We start from the raw sequence: 20,530 nt of genomic DNA on the forward strand, positions 1-20,530 counted from the left end.
GTTTTTCTGTATTATTTTAATGTTTTCCTAAAAAATATATATATATATTTAGAGGTAGGAAAACATTTTTATTTTTTTAAAGGAAAAAATAACATTATTACTTGCCTACATGTGACTCAGTACTGCAGTATCCTGGAAATGCCACTTATCACTGAATTTGGATTTCAATAGCATTAACTCTGCAATACCAGGTCTTGTCTTGTTCCAAAGCCCTGGCTTTAGAGCCCTGGGTTTTTCAGAGATAGAAGAATTTGGATGAGGCAAACACATTGAAGATAATGGTGTCTATATGAACCACCATAAATTAGGAAAGGGAAAAAAAGAGTTGCACATTTCTGCGTATTAATTCAGCATTTCTCTCACTTGTCTACTTGGGCACCCTAACTGTAGACAGAAGAACCTGGAGGGCCTCCACAAACTTGAAATTTCTCTACAGACATGTTTGATCTAAAAAATCAGGAGAATTTTACATTGTGTTTCATAACATAGCTATAATTTAACACAACATCGGGTGTCAATATATTTATCCTCCATGATATTGATGCTCCAAGAAAAAGTTGGCCACGTTTTCCCAGCGGTTTCAGTGAGTGCCTGGTGGGCGGAGGGGGTGGGGCAACCCCTCGGTGTGAAAGAAGAAAGTCAGTCCTGAGAACTCGGGGAGGGCGAGTAAACTCGGGGTCCCTGGCAGGCTGGTTGCTGCACCAGCCCTCCTCACTCCTCAAGTCCTAAAAACCAAAATAGTCTTTTAAAGAAGTGAAATGTGGACCGGCAAGGTACGTAAAACATAGTTAATAAGTACTCGTTTCAGCACATCAAAAAATTAGGGATAAAATTGATAGAAAACTTTTATTTTGGAAGCGTTTTTGTGTGTAATAATCTTATCAGTATTCTGATAATAATATTATACCTTTCCTACAGATGTTTTGTAAAATGTAAATATTTACAAATGCTTATTAGAAAGTGAATAAGCCCCAGATGTTCATAAATTACCCACAATATCAAATTTAATTTTAAAACAAGGCATTAGTTCCTCCTCTTCCAGGACAACGAAACCAAACTTATAATATTTATCAATCCTCCAGATAATGTTATCTTTGAAAACATGCAATTTTTCTCTCTTAAGAAAACTGTTCTCACAATCCTTGAGATTAGAAAAAGTAATGTTTAAGAAAGCATTTAATATTTTTGGATTTGATCACTCTTCTAGTTTAGAAAGGAAAAATAAAATTACCTTTTATCACTCTTTTGCCACTCTTCTTATTTAGAAAGAAAAGAATACAATTGCCCAGTATAGCTCGATAAGAGGAAGGCATGGAGCAATAAAGAGACTAGTGGATTAACATGAAATTAAAACCATGTGGGAACTTGGCAAGAGGATCAGAACAACCCAATTACAATTTCAAAATTAACCTTTTTAAAAATTTTTGGTAACTGAGCAATCAAGGAAAATAAATTCTATGTTGTTATGAACCAGTTACTGCTCAAAAACTCTAAAATAATAATATCTTCTTGCAAGAGAGTGAAATGGGAGCTGACCGTGTGGGGAAGGCATTCAGTGCTAAGTGAAACTTTAAAGGATTCTTTTTCTTTTGCAATTATTCATTTCTTGGGTTCAGTGAAACGTGTTGGGTCACAAAGAATGATCTTATTTTATTGTTCTTTTCCCCATAAAACATAGCATTATAAAATAAAAACCCCAGAAAAAGTTGATCGACTTCTAGCCAAAAAAAAAAAAAGGGGGGGTATTTAGAAAAGAATTACAAGTAGTTTTTTTACATCAGAAAAGCAACTCAATGCAGTAAATTACTGTATCTGAATATCCTATTTTTGCACCACATTAAATGGTTGGAGCCTGAAAAAGTAAATGCCAGTGCTGGATTCAAAGAGATGTTTACCACATTCTCTAAACTGATGGGAAGAATACACAGACACAATAGGGATTACAAGTCTCTTTGCTGAAGTCTCCCCAATTCGAACCTGTTTTTTCCTCTTCCATAGAACAAGAGATAATCTCCCTGAAATAAATATTTCCCCCTTTAAAAATTGATTCAAACAAAATATAATTGGGGAAATAAAATACCAAATACATAGTTAAGTTGGAAAATAATAAATGCATATAAACAGAAAACACTAAGATTGGATCTCTCCACTAGTTTCAAAAGGAAAACAAGCTAATGAGCAGACAACCACTTGTAATTTAGGGGCTGAAGTCTTCCCTTGACAGACCACAGATCAATTAAACCCTTCAAATGAGTTTTGATGTGTTAATGTGTGAGTGCCCTACCTCCCCAAATTTTCATGGACCATTACTGGGTTTTTATGCCGGCTTCCCACTGAATGGTTTATTGTGTTTTGTTGCATGTTAATACAAGGTCATTTAAAGCTATGTAAATACAGGGAAAAATAACTCTAAAGCAGATTATTTCCCACTTTATTTTCTCACACTACCTTCTGTCTTCTACTAGTTAAGAAAAGGCAGAACATCCTGGAAGCTTGATTAGTTTTTCTCTTCAATAGCTGTGTCTGTGAACTTTAGCAATACTTACAGATGATCAAAACAGCGCAAGACGCCACATCCCAGGTTCTATAACCTGTCCGAATACACCTAGACTCCCAAAATTGTTAACCTTAACCTGTCGCAAAGACTTAGCTCTAACGTGGAGTGACTAACAGGTAAAGCTAGAATACTTTAAACTGATGACTGGGTAATTCGTTTCACATATGATGGGATCAAAAACAATCCCTCAGTTTCTTGTGACAGGGAATTACTGTCACGTTTGCCTCCCCAGTGCTTCCTGTTGGGGGTGAGGGGTCTATTCTTCAGCATGACAAAGTCTGATTCCTGAATGGCCCGTGGTGTCAAAGGGCCATTAGTATGCTAAGCCTTTTAGTGGCCTGGGATAGCTCCATCCTGCTTTCCTCAATTGTTGCTATTGGGCCATGTGACTGACTGATGATTTCAAGGCAAGCTTTGGAATCTTGATGTCTTCCAGAAATTAATATTCCTTCTGGTAACATAATCTATTGACTGCTCTTGCTCAATTCTCCAATGCCTGAAAAGGACAGTTTTAGTGAAACTCCCAAGCGATGAGAAGAGAGAAGATTCAGCCAGCTTCTCTTGTGATTAGGTTTGAAGACTTTAAAAAGACAACTCTAATCTGTTTGGAAAAACCGTTGACAGCTTTTATCATGGTCTCCATTTTAATAAATTCTACAAAGAATGAGAACAATTAGACTTTGGAAGCAATTTTTGAAAACTGAATTAGCTATAAAAATGTTTATAGTAATTCTTTTGTGTGTGTGTATAATCAACTCTTTATCACGCAGCTCTGATATTACTTTTGCATTTCTTAAAAATATCCTTTTCATGTGAATTAACTGCCAGCATCCACGTATAGCAGAATAGGCACAAAACAAACATGAAAAGGAAAGAAAGTGAACGCGGGGATTTCTGATTTGCTATCGACTAGTACTTATTTTATCATGTCTTACTCTACATGTAGCCTGCATGCCAGTAATGAAGTTTGTTGAAGTAGCACATTTAGCTCCAAAAAGGATTCGAAAGATGACACGCTCTATATATTTGCCTGCCAGTGGTTCCAAAGGAAGAGCTGGCCAGTGGACACCAGATGAGAAAACTGAGCAGTCTCTTGGTGTTGTAGGAATGACATCTAAACAGAGCATGTCACCTGCCTAGAGGGGTATACCAAGAATATTAGCCACTTACATATTCACATTTAGAGAGAAAGTTCAATACAAAATGTTTGTTTGTTTGGTTGGTTATTGACATTCACATTATCCACAAATGTGTGTTTAGTCCTTATGGGTAAAAAAAATGAACACTGAAAATGTCTTGTTACTCTGTGACTTCGTATAGCAGAGACTGCCTAGCTTTCCAGTAAACTTGCTACTTTTCGAATTTCTTTCTGGACACACAGCTGGACCACATATCCCTGCCTACCTTGCAGTTGGGTGTAATGACGTGACCGAGTTTCAGCTACCAGGCTGTATTTAGCTAATGTGCAGGCTTAGGTTCTGAAAGTCTCCCCCATCTGATCACCTCTGCCGTTTCTCCCCGCCTGCCTGGCTGGGATTCTGAAAACCCACTGAGGAGGACAGACTCACAAGGTAGAACTAGCCTCCTCCCTTCCAGAAACACTGCTTAGGGGAGTGCGTGCCCAACAATCGGGGATGCGTAGTTTGCATGTCACGTGAATAAGAAATAAGCTTCTATTATTCCTGAGCCCTCGCGCATTTCTTCTCCGAAGTGGAGCACTGCTGACAATAGCGTCTGAGTTGTGACACGGCCTTGGTGGTGGAGCGGCCAGCGGTGAGGAAGCTGGGAGGCTGGGAAGATATAGAGCCATGGTGTCTACAAACAACACACCTGGCAGAGCGTCCCCGACGCCAGCGGGAAGTGGGCCGGACCGCGGGGGCAGAGCACCTGCAGCAGCCGCGGAAACGGCTGGCAAAGAGCAGGGGGACGCGCCGTGATCACAAGAAACGCGTGTGCTCTGAAAAGAACTCCAGTTTGCAAACAGAAATGCAAGGGCATTGAAGGAGCCCCCAAAATTTAGTTCCTTGAAGGATTGGAAACGTCAACTCCTTGTAACCCTACAGTATAGGAAACGAGACTGAAAAAAAAAGGGGGGATTTTGAGCAAGAAAGGGCCAATGAATTCTAGTTTGCCCAGGATAGTCATGGTTTATGCGTATTGTTTCTGCCTAACTATGAATAGTATTAATATGACTCATTCTGAGACAAGATAAGATTACAGGTGAGGCCTTTCTATTCAAGCTGCAGGCGCCCCCCAGGTCGCTGGCTGGCTGAGAGAGAGGAAGGGTCATGGCATAGTATAGTTAGCTATTGCTGTGGAACAAACAACCCTAAACTCGGCAGCTTAAAGCACAACCATTGATCTGCTCCTGACCGTGCACTCGGGAAATAGCTCGGTGGGGATGTCGCGTCTCTGCTCCACACATCAGCTGGAACGTTATTTATCATAAGAGGCAAGGACGCAAAGAAATAAATGAGGTTTGAGAGTTATGCCAAGCAGGAACCTTCGAGTGTGGTTACTGACTCATGGGACTGACGGAAAAGCCCATAAATCAGAAATCTACTACAATGCAGAAAGAACTGTGCCGTCGACAAAATTAGAGGCCCAAACCTGAACATCAGGAGCGAGCGGTGAAAATAGAGCAACCCCCAGGAAGGGCCCACTTCAGGGGAGTCTGTGGAGGTTCCTGAACGAGGAAGTGCCCCCCGAGTGCAGGGTCTAGGAAGCGCCGAGAACAGTGAGCAAGGGACTGCCTGCCAGAGGACAGTCAGGGCCTCGCCAGAGCAAAGACCTTCTCAGTGCCCGCTGAACAAAACTTCAGACTTGGGAAGACCAGTAATGACCGTGCGTCGCTAACTTTCCTCCTTCCCGAACACGAGTGTTGGTGGCCGGTATCTGCCCCTATTCCACCGCTGGAACTTGAGTGTGTATGTGGATGGAAGAGAGGGACATAACACGTGTCTTTAGTTCACGCGGGAGTTCACGTGGGAATGCTACAAGGTGGTACGTCAATATGGGTTTCATCCGGATGAGGTGTCTGCATGAAACCTGGGGCAGTTTTCCTTGGGAAGGAAATGAGTGTTTTCTATATGCAAGCAGAAAAGAGCAAAAGCCCATTCGGTGATCAGAGGAGCAGCCTGTGGCAGGGACCTTTACGTGTTAGCCCCAAGTCCTTTCCTTTTCCTTAAAAGAACGCGGATTTACTGTTTTTCCAAGAATTCCTCTTGCAGTTAAGGGTTGTGGAGTGACTGAGTTACGGCCAGTGGAATGTGGATAGGAGGGTGCATGCCACTTCCAAGTGCAATTATTAAAACCTTTCCGCTTCATCTGCCCGATATCTTTTCTCCTCTACTCACAGGACAAAAGGTCTCCGAGGACCTTGACAAGGGTGGAGCCTGGGTCCTTGGCCTGACTGGGACCCTTATCTTATTTTCAGAGACACAGAGAATTTAGGGTCTGTTTGTGAAAGCAGTTAGCATTATCTTAACTAATTCAAGGAAAGTAAATTTGCTGGAGATAAACATTATCTGATTCACAAATTACTGTTGGGTTAGTCTTGTTTATGATTAATAAACCCTGTTGTGTTCATTGCCGATAGATATTTTAAAGTTTTTCTCTTCTTTTTTGGGTTGAGGAAAATAAAATCTATATTTCCTAGAGTGGTGTTTATTTGCTCCCCTCTCCAGCTGGGGTGGTCTCTGGCCCTTTTCCACAAGTCTGCACTGCTTACTTGCCCCTCCCTCCTTGGTCCCAGCCCCCACTCGGCATCCTGTGCTCTGGTTTCAGATCCCACTGGAAGATCCCAGCTTTGGGGCAGCTCTCATTCCCCGCGGTGCTTAGCCCCAGGGGTGTCGGCAGCTCCTGCTGGTTCTGTTATCTGAGTTGTCTCCAGAGCTGCCTTGTTTGGCTCCTCAGCAATTCCTTCACCTGTGTAAACAGCTCCCTGAATTAAATTTCCTCCGGTTAAAATATCTGGAGTGGTTTCTGTTTTCCTGGCAGGACATTGACTGATACGTCTGCATGTTGAGAAGGCCTCATTGAGAAGGTGACGTTTGATCAAAGACTTAAGGGAGGAGGGCGTTAGCTCTATTGATATCTGGGGGGAAGTGTACTCCAGGCAGAGTGAGCTACCCCTGCAAGGGCCCTCTGGTGAGGAAAGGCCTGGCAAGCACAGGGTGAGGAAAGAGGCTGCAGCCATTGAGGTACAGAGAGGTCCTGCAGCCATCTCATCTCCGATGTGAGGACCCCCGGGGGGGTTTGAGCGAGGGGATGACATGCATTGCCTTGTATTTTTAAAGGACCATCGCAGCAGCTGTGTTGAAATATATTCTAGGGGCAAAGATGAGAAAAGAATCAAGCGTCATTCCAGGCAAGAGATGACGGTAGCTTTGACCTGTGAGCTAGCAATACGTGCAGTTGTGATTTGAAGGTAGAGCCAGAGGAACTTAGTGATGTAAGAGATAAAGAGACGTATGAAGGACTCCCACGGTGGTGTGGCCATCCAGCTGGGCAGGTGCAAAATGGCCAAGAGCCGTCGAGTTACCTGCGTGTGTGCCACACATTTTATTTTCCCTTACGTTCTTCTTCCGTTGTTAATGGTTCCAAGTCACAAAAATAGTTTCTTGTAACTGTTTTTATGTCTTTAACTGCCTGTTGTCTAATTTCCTGTTTATGGCCTTTGTGAATACTCGGTAGTGTGAGACCATTTTTCAGAAACATCCCGCCGTGTCTCAGAATCAGTGTACCGAAGACAGGGAGTCAAGGCTAACTTCAAAGCTTGAACGCCGAAGGGACAAAGCTGCCATCAGGGAAGATGGGCCGGCAGTGGGTGGAGCAGATCAGGAGGAGATCAGGAGTTCAGCTGTGGACACGTTGGGTTTGTGATATCTATTAAACTGATAAGAACAGATACTACACTTGATCTTAGCCAAAAGGCCGAGAAGCGATGGTTTGTGATATCTATTAACTATCCACGTGAGGAAAGCGTGTAAACAGTGGAAATAAAAGTCTCTCATTCACGAGAAAAGAATCAGCTGGAGATGAAGGTTGGGGAGCTGTTGGTAAACAGATGACATTTAAAAGCCATGAGACTGAATGGGGCTGTCAAGGGAGAAGAAAAGCAGACCGAGGAGTTGAGCCCTGGGACCGTCCACCATCAGCGTTTTGGGAGAGAAGGAGCAGGAACCCGCTCAAAGGAACAGAGAAATGAAGTGGGAGGAGCCTAGAGCAGCGCAGCATCCTGCACACCCTGTGACCCAGTGGAGCAAGTATATCGAGAACCGAGAAATCGGTTGTGTCAAATCACAGGTCACCTGATGTCAGCCTGTGGATTGACCGCTGGATTCACAGCAGGGAGGACATCGGAGTCCTTGAAGGAGCAGTTGCAGGGAAGTGGTGGGAGAGGTGGGAGACAGCACACACGGGGAACTCTTTAGCGGACCGTCATTGCAAAGAGATGGGGCTGTAGTTGGTGTGATAAATTGAGTCAGCATTTTTTTTTTAAGAATTTATTTTTAGAGAGGGGGAGAGAGAAAGAGAGGAAGAGTGGGAGAGAAACATCAATGTGTGGTTGCCCCTTGCACGCCCTCTACTGGGAACCTGGCTTGCAACCCTGACTGGGAATCGAACCAGTGACCCCTCAGTCTGCAGGCCGGCACTCAATCCACTGAACCACACCAGCCAGGGCTGGTTTTTATTTATTTATTTATTCCAAATTTTAAATTATTTTATTGTTGTTCAATTACAGTTGTCTGCATTTTCTCCCCATCCCTCTACGCCACCCCAGCTAAACCCATCTCCCTCCCCTGCTTCCACCCTCCCCCTTGGTTTTGTCCATGTGTCCTTTATAGTAATTCCTGAAAACCCTTCTCCCCACTATCCCTTTCCCCCTCCCCTCTGGCTATTGTCAGATTGTTCTTAACTTCAATGTCTCTGGTTATATTTTGTTTGCTTTTTTCTTGTTGATTATGTTCCAGTTAAAAGTGAGATCATATGGTATGTGTCCCTCACCACAGGGCTGTTTTTTTAAATGGGAGAAATGATCACCTGCTTGTGAACTGAGGAGAATGTCCCAGGAACTAAGGAAAGGTTTAAGGTAGAAAAGAATGGGCAGACGGGCTGGAACATTGTCCTCAGGTGGGTGCTTCTCAGGTAGGTGCTTCAGGATAGGACCTAGTTGGTGTGCGAGTGGAGCGATTTCCTCCCAGTAGGGGTGGGAACAGTTCACCTACAGTAACAGGGGGAAGACAGTATGCGCGTGTGGTTGCTGGTAACTAGCACCGTGGTGTGCACCTGAAAAAGTGTTATTTGGATTAATTCCATCTTCTCACTGGCGTGGGAAGGTCACCAGCAAGAAGTGAGGGCTAGGAGGAAAAGTAACAGAGTTTTGAGGAGTGAGAAGAAAGTGCGAGTCATGTAATGAAGTGAGAAAATGAATAGGATAAGATTATACTAATACGGAATATAGAGAAGTTTAGTAGGATTGCCGAGGAGAATCAGGGGCCAATTTGAGGTCTGTGGCCAGCTGAGTATGGTTTGGTGCTCCTTCTCCCCGTCACGTTCAGATGCGTGGCTGGGTGCAGGGGCAGGGCCAGGATACAAAAAGAGCTGGCTTGGGTGGCAGTTTCACTGAGTATAAGAAAGTGAGAAAGGCAAGGGAGCAGTGAGTGTAAGCAAAAAAATTGTTGATAATAATTGGCCATGGAATTTAATTAGGATAAGAAGGGAGAATCCTCTTCAAGAGAGTGCAGAACAGGGAAAGGGAGGAAGGACCCCAGGATGGACAGTGCCTGTGGAATCCAAGGATGGTTGGCAGACCAGGCTCCTTCCACCTCATTGTACGCTCATCGTGGGCATCTTGTCTTTATGATCTGAGTCTTCACCTTCACATCCAGGGAGCCGGATGACAGAGGAGACAGAGAGAAGGGGGCGGGGAGAGGAGGTACAACTACCATCTATGTTTAAAGGAGGCTTCTTGGCCATCACATGACCCTTTTTTCTTACATTTCATTGGCCAGAACTAGTTACATGGCTATTGCTATCAAGAGAGAGGCTGAAAAAAAGAAATCTTTATTCCAAAGACCAATAAATAATAAATAAGCATAAAAGACAGAAAATATGTTGGGACAGGAAATAATTATACTTATTTGCTCCTAAAATGTACATTTTGCTACATTTTACCCCTCTGAAATCGGGATATATAATATATCGTTGGTAGTGTGTCATGGTTTATTTTTTGCTTTTATTTTGTAGAGAAACTAACAATGCATTTTACAGCTGACGACATCTTCTGTTGGAAGAAAAATGGTGGTGTTTTGCCAAGACAGAGAATACTGGATAGGAGGAACAGATTAGTTTCGGGTAAAAGGAAGGGAAGGAATATATTAGTTTGGTTTTCTACATCTTAAGTTGGAGAATTTAGGGCTGGAATGCCAGACTGTGATGGGCCATGGGATCAAATTTATGTAGGAAAATTCCTTGAGTTCTTCAGAATTTTGATTGTTTGGACCCTTTGTTTTCCAAAGATAATTTCAAGTGGCCATTCTTCCCAATAGGTAGAAGTTATTTCTCTTGTTGCCAAAGACTCAGCTGCCCTGCCAAGTGTCATAATAATTTTATAAGATGATAATGTATTAATTCAAGCTTGTCAATGAAATTAGCAGCGAAAAGTAAAATGCGATTTAAAATATTAGTTTGTAGCCAATAAGTGATGGTGAAATTTTTTCAAGTCTTTGGCAATTGCATGTGAAACTTCTGATAGAAATGTCTGGTTTTAATTTATTTTCTTCTGGATGCTTTATTGGAGACCCATGTGCAAAGGGGAAAAAATTAAAACCAGACAACTTCAGATCCACTGTAAATTTCACATGCCATCAGGAAGACTAAACTAAATGTTTCTTTTGGCCACCATGCTTGAAATGCAAACAAAAAGTAAAATCGATTTACATTTTAATACTCTTATTTGAAATATTAAAATGGTATTTGGACCTAGACATCTATTAAGCCTAGTGGTAGAATGTATAATTTGGGTGAAATTGGAAGAATAAATAAATAAATAAATAAATAAAAGCCCACAGCAAATTATTTCTGTTCCTGAAAGGCCTATATCCTGTATTTGAAATGTGAGAAATAAGGAAATGAAAGGGGTTATTAAATTTTTTTCTAAAAGGCAAGCCTAGTAAAAGGTAGATTCATGGTTTCAGGTCTCTTGCCAAGCAACACAGGCCCCTATTCCCAACATCCCACCAAGGTCTTCAGGAAATGGCACTTGATCAAAGATGAAATATTAGAAACCAATAAGTTCTGTAGACCTGAGAGAACAATCACATTAAAAATAATTTGTTCAACAAATTGGCAGTTACAAAATAGTCCCCGGGATGTAAAGTATAGCATAGGGAATATAGGTAATAATATTATAATAACTATGTGTGGTGTCAGGCTGATGTTATATTTATTGGGAGGATCACTTTGTAAGTTATATAAATGTCTACCCACCATGCTGTACACCTGAAACTAATATAACAGTGAATGTCCACTGTAACTGGAAAAATTTAAAAAATTGTACAAGCTTTTTCAAAGCAAAAATAACAAAAAAGAAATGGCACTTTCCCCAACTTAGTTTTGACATTTTAAAAGTTTCAGTTAGATTATTTCATTCATTCATTTATTCATCCATCCATCCATTCATTCATTCTATACCTACTTTGGGGCCTATTCTGTGTCAGGGACTAGGCTAGGTACTGGGAAAATGATCAGCAAAAGCATAGGATCTCTGTCCTCAGAGAACTTACCTCCCATTTCAGAGAAAGAGATGATGACACTGCATTGAAACCACAGTACTGAAGGAGAAAGATGAGGTGCAGGGGGCTTCACAGGGAGAGGAGTGGACGGGGCCAGGGCAGTCCGAAGTATTCCTCGTGCTAGAGCACCGTAATCGTGTTTTTGCTGCAGGATGTCTCACCAATAGAGGGTTAGACAATGAAGCCACTTACTTCATATACTAAAGAGCCTGGAGGCATTTTAATTGGGTTGATTCAGAAGCTCAACAATGCCATGAAAGACCTAAGCTCTTTCCCTCTCTCTGCTCTCCTGTCCTCTCTTGTTGGCTGGGCTCTCACGTTTGTCCCCTCATGCTGAGAAGATGCCACAGCTCCAGGCATTATTTCTACTTGCAACTGCAGCCAAGGGTAGGAAAAGAGGCATTTCTCTTTGTTCCTTTTTTTCTGAAGCTTTTTTTTTTTCCTCCAGGTGGGATTTCAGATCCCCTTGGCCATGTGATAGCTGAAAGAGCTGATGGGAATGCAAATACAGGACATTTTTTAGTGTCCATATTAGGAGTCAGTGAGGCCAGAAAGGGGTAGGTGGGAAATGCCGATAAGGTACCTGCAGATTCTGCCACAGGGTCTGACTCTCCACAGCGATCTTAAGGGCAGGGAAGCTGCGTAGATATGACACCAAATATGAAGGTCATTCCAGTGGGCAGCAGCTTGTGAAAGGCTCTATCTAGGGCAGGACAGAAACCCAGTCAGGAGCCTGAAAGGAGGGTGGGGCACATACCATACGGAGCCTGTCAAATTAGGTGAAGGGACTTGGTCTGTATCCTATTGGTTTTGTTTTTCTGGGAAATCCTGATAAACATATCACGGAATGCTACTCAGCAATAAAAAGGAATGGCCTATTGATACGTGCAATAACTTGGGTGGACCTCAAGGGCACTGTGCGGGATGTTAGAAGGCAAACGCAAAAAGTCATATACTGCATGAGTCCATTTAGGTAACATTCCTGAAATGTCAAAATTATAAAAATGGAAACAGAGTAGTGGACTGTACTTCAATGTCAGGTTCCCGGCTTGGAGGTTGTGTTAGTTACTTAAGATGTAATCAATGGGAGAAACTCGGTGAAGGGTACACAGCACCTCTCTGTGCCATTTTTACAATTTTCTGTGAAATCTATAATTATTTCGAAATAAAATACTTTATAGAAAATTCTCCGAGACATCTCTGCCTTATCTTCCTTTATCTTTCTGTGCATTTTACCTTTCCCTGGACTGGTTTCCTCTTTTTGGTTCTAGGTGCTAATGCTGCTGAATCACTTTCTTTCCCCCTTTTCTTTATGTATTAAGTTTTCTTTCAATTAGCCACAATACAGAAGCAAGTCATTCCCCACCCTCCTGTTAACCCTATTCTTTTAATAAAGGTTATATTTCCACGTGCTTAATTCTAAAAGCAACGGAGTTCTGTTTTTAAAAACTCTTTTTTTAAAAAAACCCACTAACGAACCTGCTTTTTATTTTATACAGTCATTGTTCTTCAGGTCAGTAGCTCACACTACCAACATGTTTCCAACATGTGTCTCAGAGGATGATTTTTTGTTTCTTATGGACGGAGAGTTACTAATTTTCTTGGTGTCTGCGGATTATGATCACATATTCAGAAACTGCTGGGAATGCAGTGACATCCAATATTATGCTCCATGAGTTTTTCATATACATTCACACATAAAAAAAGAAAAAAATAATAATAACCCTGTGCCAGGCCACGTGTGCAGCGTTCGTTTGGAAACGCTATCGTAACAGGGCGCATCATTCAGAACACCGCCTGGTCCCGGGCACGGGCGAGCTCAATCTGGCAACACTTTGCAAAAGTACTGCTTTACGTTCTCAAGAGCCAAAAGGGCCCTCTGGCTCTTCCAGTACGCTCAGCCCTAAATATTTGGAGTCCTTTGAAAAAATTATGAGTTGCAGGTGTTTACATTTTCAAGTATTTTCTTTTGTTTTTTCATTAAATAAGCGGTCATTAACAGCAACAAAAAATTACACCTTGATGGGGGTACTATTTACACTTAAAGCAGTTGTGCATTTTTTTTCTTCGACCAAACCTTTCACCTTTTTCTAAATTCCAGCGTTTAACAAAAGACCAAACAAGAATAGAACAAAGCCCCGCCCCACTGCGCCGCGGTTGCGCGGGCTTGAGAACGGAGGATGTTTGTCCTTCGCGGGGACCCGTCCGGCGTTCGCGTGCGGCAACATGGCGGCGGTCTCAATGTCAGAGGCGCTGAGGCGAGGGCTGTTGGGGAGAAGGGCAGCGGCTGTGGTTGCCGTTGCCGTTTCCCGGGTTCCGACCAGGTAACAGCACTGTCAGGCTTCTTCCTCAGGCTCTCGGGCGTCTTCTGTACTTCTGCGGGGCTCTATGTGGTTGGGCCCCGGCGAAGGCCTCGGGCAAGGCGTCCCTGGCAGAGGGCGAGCGGCGCTGCTAGGGAGGTCGCGGGCCGGGGGAGCCGGGCGGCAGCGGCAGGGGCGTCCGGTTTCCTGGGGGCGTGTGCCTTGCAGCCTTGGGGCAGGTCTCCGGGCGAGTTGTCCCCCCGCTGCTGCGGAGCCCAGAAAAGGGGCGGAGCCTCCGGGTTCCCAGATTCCCGCCCCCTCCGTTTTCCACCTGCTGGCGTGTCCCTCGCGTCCTTACCTGGGGGTGAAGTCACCTGTTAGGCCATCACTCCAGCCCTTATCTGGGGGGAGGGGGGGCTAAGTCACCTGTTGGCTCTTCACTCCCATCTTAACCTGCATGGTGAACTCACCTGCTGGCCTGTTCATCTCGTCCTTACCTGCGGGGGGTGAAGTCACCTGTTAGCCCGTCACTCCAGCCCTTACCTTGGGTGGGGGCGAGGGGGGGCAAGTCACCTGTTGGCTTCTCTTTCCCGCCCTCAACTGGGGGGTGAATTCACTTCCTGGCCCACCACTCTGGCCCTTACCTGCAGAGGGGTGTGAATTCCTCTTTGCTTGGAGTGCTGTTGATTTGGTTTCTGAACGGAAACATGGTTTTATGCATCCATCTATCTGCTTGGGAGGAACACTCGGTGAGAAGTCAGTGTTGGTAAAATATTAGCGGTTAATTTTTCAAAGGCTGGTGGTCACGCTGGGAGGTCCCCCATCCAGAATTTTATTAAACCCTCATAGTAATTCAGTTTTGCCGTTACTGCTTTGTTTTGCAGCATTTTTGTAACTGTGGCATTTATTCGTGACTGCATTACTTAATCCTTCATTTCCCTTCCCCCCCCCGAATTTTCCACACTTTACTGTAGCCCTAACAGGACAGCATGCACACACACACAAGCATTCTTATCTGTGAATAATTGTTATGTTTTATCGTTGTTTTCACAGCTTGTTAGTATTGGGTTGGCCAAAAAGTCTGCTCAGTTTTTTTTCTGTAAAACAAAAGACACATCTTAATTTTCACTAATAACCTTATTGATTTAGGTATATTTTGAGTATGTTAGCTCTCTACCGATACTGGCTTCCAGTGGGGAGAGGCCAGGGGTGCTGCTCAAGATCTTGCAACACATCGGACAGCCCACAGCAAAGGACTTTTTGGCCAGAATGTCGATCGTACCAAGAAACTTCGCAAACCACTTTTGACACGTTCGATCAATCCCAGCACCTTCTCCCTACACGGCACACATCTTTTTGTGTTTCAGTTGCGTTCTTACCATTCCTGAAATAATAAAGCATAATGCGCTGAAAATGTTGCATATGTTTTTTCATCTTTGCTATTCAAATGGCTGCACGATAATTCGCCAATTTTGATAAGTTTTTTTTAAACGCATGCTGATATGACAGCTGTCACAATACAATCTAACAAAATTGTTTCAAATGAGGTTAAAGACAGATAAGCACTACTAGAGCCATCTATGGAAAAAAACAAACATTTTGGCCAACCCGATATAAATGTAAACCAGGGCTCATACAGAGTGTGTCCTGCCCCATACTAAATGTTGGGAACAAGGACAGGAGGACTGGATTGACTGATGGGAAGGGTGTGGGACCCGTGGGAGTTGTGAAAATGCTAATTAACTTAGTGTTATATTAAATAAAAGGGAGTGCAGAGGATTAGAGCTGGAGTGAGTTAGGATTATTGGACGTAATTTTTATTAAGGTTTTAAGTAGTGGGTTTTAGGTGAGGTTAGCGGGTAAAGGCTTGAAGGCAGTAAGTAGTCCAGAGATATATGGATAATACAGGGTCATTGGAAAATAAGGATGCTAAGAATGGGGAAAGGTCAGTGAGTTTGCAGTGAGTTCTGCATGTGGAGGACCTGAGGAATGGGAAGTATTTCTCTAAGGTCAGATACTTCATGGGGTGACGTAGGACTAGACGAGAGGCGAGTCAGCTTAGCTCTTGTTCTCTTAGACATTCTGGACGTTAATTTTGCATGTCCAAGTAATACTGTATCTACAGTGGCCCTAGAACTGAAAACGAATTGGCAGGGTGCACTGGTGCATGGCTAATCAAAACATGGCTGTATGTCAGCTATTAGAGTAGTAGAAGTTATGATGCTACATTTTGGAAACTTTGATGATAATTAATATTACTTATCCAGATTTAGAGAGTTTCTTCTTGCAAGTGTGTTAGGAGAGATTTGGAGAGCAAATAAAAATTTATATCATAGAAGAGGACTTTTGTTTCATACTTAAAAAATTTTTTTAAGCCAAGGAGAACAAATTTTAAACTCAAGTCCAATGACACATTTATTTGCTTTCTGTACCTTTTTATTTTTTTATTTTTTTATTTTTTTACCTGAAGAGCTTATGATGTTCATCTCATTATCTCATTTCAGGGGACATTTATGGGCCTTCTCCCTTACATAGTATTTGCTGTTCATCCTTAAGCACTGTCTTTCCCTCGTGCTTTGTGAGTAGTGAGGATTTGAAAAGGTTAGTTGTGGAAGGAGAACTCATAATGTCTAGAAGACATTTGCAAGTGAGGTAACTTTTCAGATGACTTGAGGAAAATTAAAGTCATTGAGGCACTTGCTAAGGAGGGGAGTAGTGAAAAAACACAAATGTTGGAGAAAGGGAGCTGTCAGTGAAAGGAAAGAAGCTGTGTCCAGCTACATTAACTTATGAATTTAATTATATTGGTGAAAAATAAAAAAGCAGAGCAGACAATCCAAAAACACACACACAAGAAAGGAAATCATTTGAACTGCATCTCGGATCTGCCTGGTCTAGCTCCTGGCTGGATGAGCCAGTGTGAAATTATGAGTCTGCTGGAAGCCAGAGGAGTGCGAGGGTTCTGGGCTTAGATACCTTGCTGGGAAGGTGTCTCAGCCCAAATTTGAGAAACATTTAGGACGTTTAAATTTACAGGGTGTCAAACTCATTGTCACCGGGGGCCACATCAGCCCCATGGCTGCCCTCAAGGGCCGAATGTAATTTCAACAGCCGAATGTAATTTCAACTCCTTAACAGTTAAGGAGTCGTTACATTTATACAGTCCTAAAATTATTTCCTCCCTTTGAAGGCAACTGTGAGGTTGATGTGGCTCCCGGTGAAAATGAGTTTGACACCCCTGGTTCAAAACCAGTGGGTTGGCTTTACCTCAGATAGGCTGGATAAACAAATTTCTCTCTGAAGGGCAGCTATTTTTGCTGTCTTTGGAACACACTGAATCCAAGTTTTGTGAGCTTGCAATGTTTCCTAAATGCCTTCTAACAGGTTTCATTGTTTGGCTTATTTTCCTCTTTAAAAAATGCCCATAGTTAGTTGGTCTGTGTCATCAGTAGCAGTATTTTTGTTGAATAATTCTTAGGATAATTAAATATTCTAATACTAATAAATACTAGAATAGTGTCTGGCACATAGTAAACCATATCTAAATAAATGTTAATTTATGTTAATTCAAACTTGAATATTTTTATTTAATCTTGGCGGTAGATGGAATTCCTAAAATATTCACTTCCATTCCCTGTGACAGGATCATACATCACTGCCCCAGTGGCCACGTGACTTGTTTTGGCCAATGAACTGCTACTGGAACTGGAATGCCTGGTCCAGCGGAAGCCTGAGGAGCAGTTCTATGGCTCCCTCTGTCTCTTTTCCCTCTGCTGAGATGGACGTGTCCTGAGTCGGGTCTTTTCTTTTAGCCTAGATTCTGGAATGAGGATATCAGGGAGCAAAGCAGAAGCTGACGCCTGTGGGCTACATAAAATACAGCGTGATTAAGAAATCAGCCTCTGCTGTATGCCACAGCATAACTCGCACACATGCACGCTGGCAAAGGAACAGGTCAGTAGCAAGGTCGCAGGCTTTTGAAGGGTTGGAAAACAACTTTCGTTTAGTTTTGTGTGCTTCGTGGCATCCAGTGTAACGGCTTGCACCTGACAGGTAAATGTGTATATAGATAAGTAAATACAATGCGAATTTAGAGATGTGTGATTGCCGGGAAAGGAGGAAGCCTAAGCGGTGTTTCTATTAATAGCCACATCAGTGAAAGCCAAGTAGGTACTAACCTACATATTGGGTTGGCCAGAAAGTCCATTACGTGTTCTCCATAAAATAGAAGACATTTTTCCTTTTCACCAATAACTTTATTGATTTGGATATATTTTGAGTACGCCGGTTCTCTCCCGCTATTAGCTTCCCGTGGGTAGAGGCCAGAGGTGCCGCTCAGTATCTTCCAATGCGTAAGACAGCCCCATAGCAAGGAATTATTTGGCCAAAATGTCCACAGTAATGATCAGCAGGAAACCTGGCAAACCACTTTAGACACGTTCGATCAGTCACAGCACCATCTCCACACACTGCACAAATCTTTTTGCGTTTCAGTTGTGTTTTTATCTTTCTTGAAATAATAAAGCATAACACACCAAAAATGTTGCTTACCTTCTTCCATCTTCAATATTAAAATGGCTGAACAAAAATTCACCAATTTTGATTTTTTTTAAATGCACGCTAATATAACTAACAGCTTTCATAATACAGTCTTAACAAAATCGTTTCAAATGAAGTTAAAGACAACTAAGCACTACTAGTCACTGTACAGAAAAAACTAAATGAACTTTTTGGTCAACCCAATAAATGTGAATATAAAATACATACAAAACACCTATTTTTTTCTAATTATTTGTAATGGTATAAGTTTAGGATATTCACCCAAAACTATTTAGTTCTGGATTGACGTCATAGATAGATTTTTTTGTATTCATACATTTCTTTGGCAATTATCCTGTCTCCTTTTTTGTATTCAAATTAAAAAAGTTGTAAATGAATGTATTTGGAAAAGGGTACTCATGAAACATGAGAGCTTTCTGGAATAGCAATAACTAACTGAGTATTAGACTTCTTTTCAAGCTGCTCTACGTGAAATGTTTAAGAGTTTATAGTCTGTGGGGCTTAGTGGAGAAGGAGGGAGCAGCTCAGCTCCCACGTAATACAGCTTAGCAGAGGCCTCTGGTTGGTGTGGACTGCATACAGAGTGAGACACTTTGGAAGAACTTCTAAAATATATCCCATGGTGATAGTTGAGACTCATTTTTATGGTATTTATTCTGAGCACAAATTAAGAGTAGCAGCTAATATGTATTTCTCACTGTGTGTTAGCCACTGTGCCAAGGACTTTGCCTGTATTATTCTCTCATTCCTATTCTTATAGGAATCCTGTGAACTCAGGCATTCTTATTCTTAGTCTCAGTTTTTTTCAGATGAGGAAACAGGTACAGGTGAGGAAACAGGTTTTTCAGTTTACAGGCATACCTCCTTTTATGGTGCATGGCTTTATTGGACTTAACAGATGTTGTGTTTTTACAAATTGAAAGCAAGACCTTCCAGCAGCAGAAGGATTATGACTCGTTTTATTGTGAGACTCACTTTATTGCGGCGGTCTGGAACCCAACCCGCAGTATCTCCAAGGGGCGCCTGTAAGTTACTAGGAAATCATCTGCTTTAGCAATCTAAAGGAATATGTCGACTTTTTGCAGAGAGAATTATTGTATCTGATAATAATAAATTAAAACCTTAGTATCTTCCGTGACTTCTTTTCCTTTTAGTGAGGTGTGTTCTTTGAGAGACTGTCTGATGCTCTTTACTTTGACTCCACTGTTCCTTTTGTACATCGAGAGACTCTACTTGAGAAATTAGGGGTTTTTTTCTTTTGTTTATTTTTGTTAGGATTTTTTCCTGTAAATTTTGTAATTATTTTTGGTGAGAGACTTTCTATAGGTAACTTGATTTTTATACTTTCTCACCTCTTAAACAAAGTACATGTAATGTATGCAGTAACAAGGCATAACTTTCTGGTGTCTTGCTCCAGTGATCATGAGGGAAAACAGTTACTGTATTCGGCTGCCTTTAAAAACTATCCAGTGTCTGTTATGCTTTCTGAGTTCGTGTGTCTGCTATTTAATGTGTTTTGGGTCGTTCCTTGACTGGCCTGCCTCCCCTCTGGCAGTTCTACTACCCTTTTTGACTTACCATGGGTTTGAATATCAAGCAAGTAAACCTGTTAGGATTTCGTGGAAAATAAAGTAGGGTTAATGAAGCTCTGATGATGGTGATTAAAGCCCTTTTTTTAAGGTTGACAGATAATTACAGATAATACATGAGCTCTTGGAACTTTTCTGTTTTAGTTTCCAAAGATTCTGATGGAACCTTATTGTACCTGAATTATTCAGTGGCCACATTTTTCATAACTACTTTCATCTAAATATTTGGGTATTCAGGCAAACTATTTTAAGGCTTTTGTCCTTTAAGTAATGACATGAGAGCAATTCAAAATTCTATTTTGAATTCTCCTTCCATTGTCTATTTTGATAAGTGAATACGACCTTAGGTTCTTTAGAACTAGTTAGTTGCTCCGAAGTGATCTTTTCTTTCTTCCTTTACTTCCTAGACTTAATTTTTTTAATTGCTTTTAGAGATAGAGAGTTTGAAACAGAAACATCCATTTGTTCTACTTAGCGATGATGCGCTCATTGGCTCCTTCTTGTGTGTAACCTGTAACCTTGACGTTTTGGGGCGATGCTCTAGCCAATCTAGCTACCCGGCCAGGGCCCTCACTAGACTTAATTTTTCCTCTATGGGATCATGCTCCATTCAGTTCTGTGGTTTTTAAACACTTGCTGTGCATCAAAATCACCTGTTGTGGACATAAAAATCCAGTTGCATTGGTCCCAGTATATATTGGTTCAGTAAGCTTAGGCTGAGACATA

General features: G+C 42.0%; 1 protein-coding gene and 1 pseudogene across 1 annotated transcript in view; one reads left to right on the top strand and one right to left on the bottom strand.

The window, feature by feature from the left end:
• Positions 1–7,380: 7,380 nt before the first annotated feature.
• On the bottom strand, positions 7,381–7,504 carry LOC112315310 (U2 spliceosomal RNA; annotated as a pseudogene).
• A 6,025-nt stretch (positions 7,505–13,529) lies between these two features.
• The window catches only part of NDUFS4 (NADH:ubiquinone oxidoreductase subunit S4), a 75,638-nt gene continuing 68,637 nt past the window's right edge, over positions 13,530–20,530 (top strand). The window contains exon 1 of the mRNA XM_024571928.3: positions 13,530–13,679. Coding sequence (XP_024427696.1) covers positions 13,582–13,679 — 98 coding nt within the window. The 5' untranslated portion in view covers positions 13,530–13,581. The remainder of the gene's footprint in view (positions 13,680–20,530) is intronic.

This window comes from Desmodus rotundus, chromosome 1 (genome assembly GCF_022682495.2).
Source record: "Desmodus rotundus isolate HL8 chromosome 1, HLdesRot8A.1, whole genome shotgun sequence".
NCBI classification, from domain to species: Eukaryota; Metazoa; Chordata; class Mammalia; order Chiroptera; family Phyllostomidae; genus Desmodus; species Desmodus rotundus.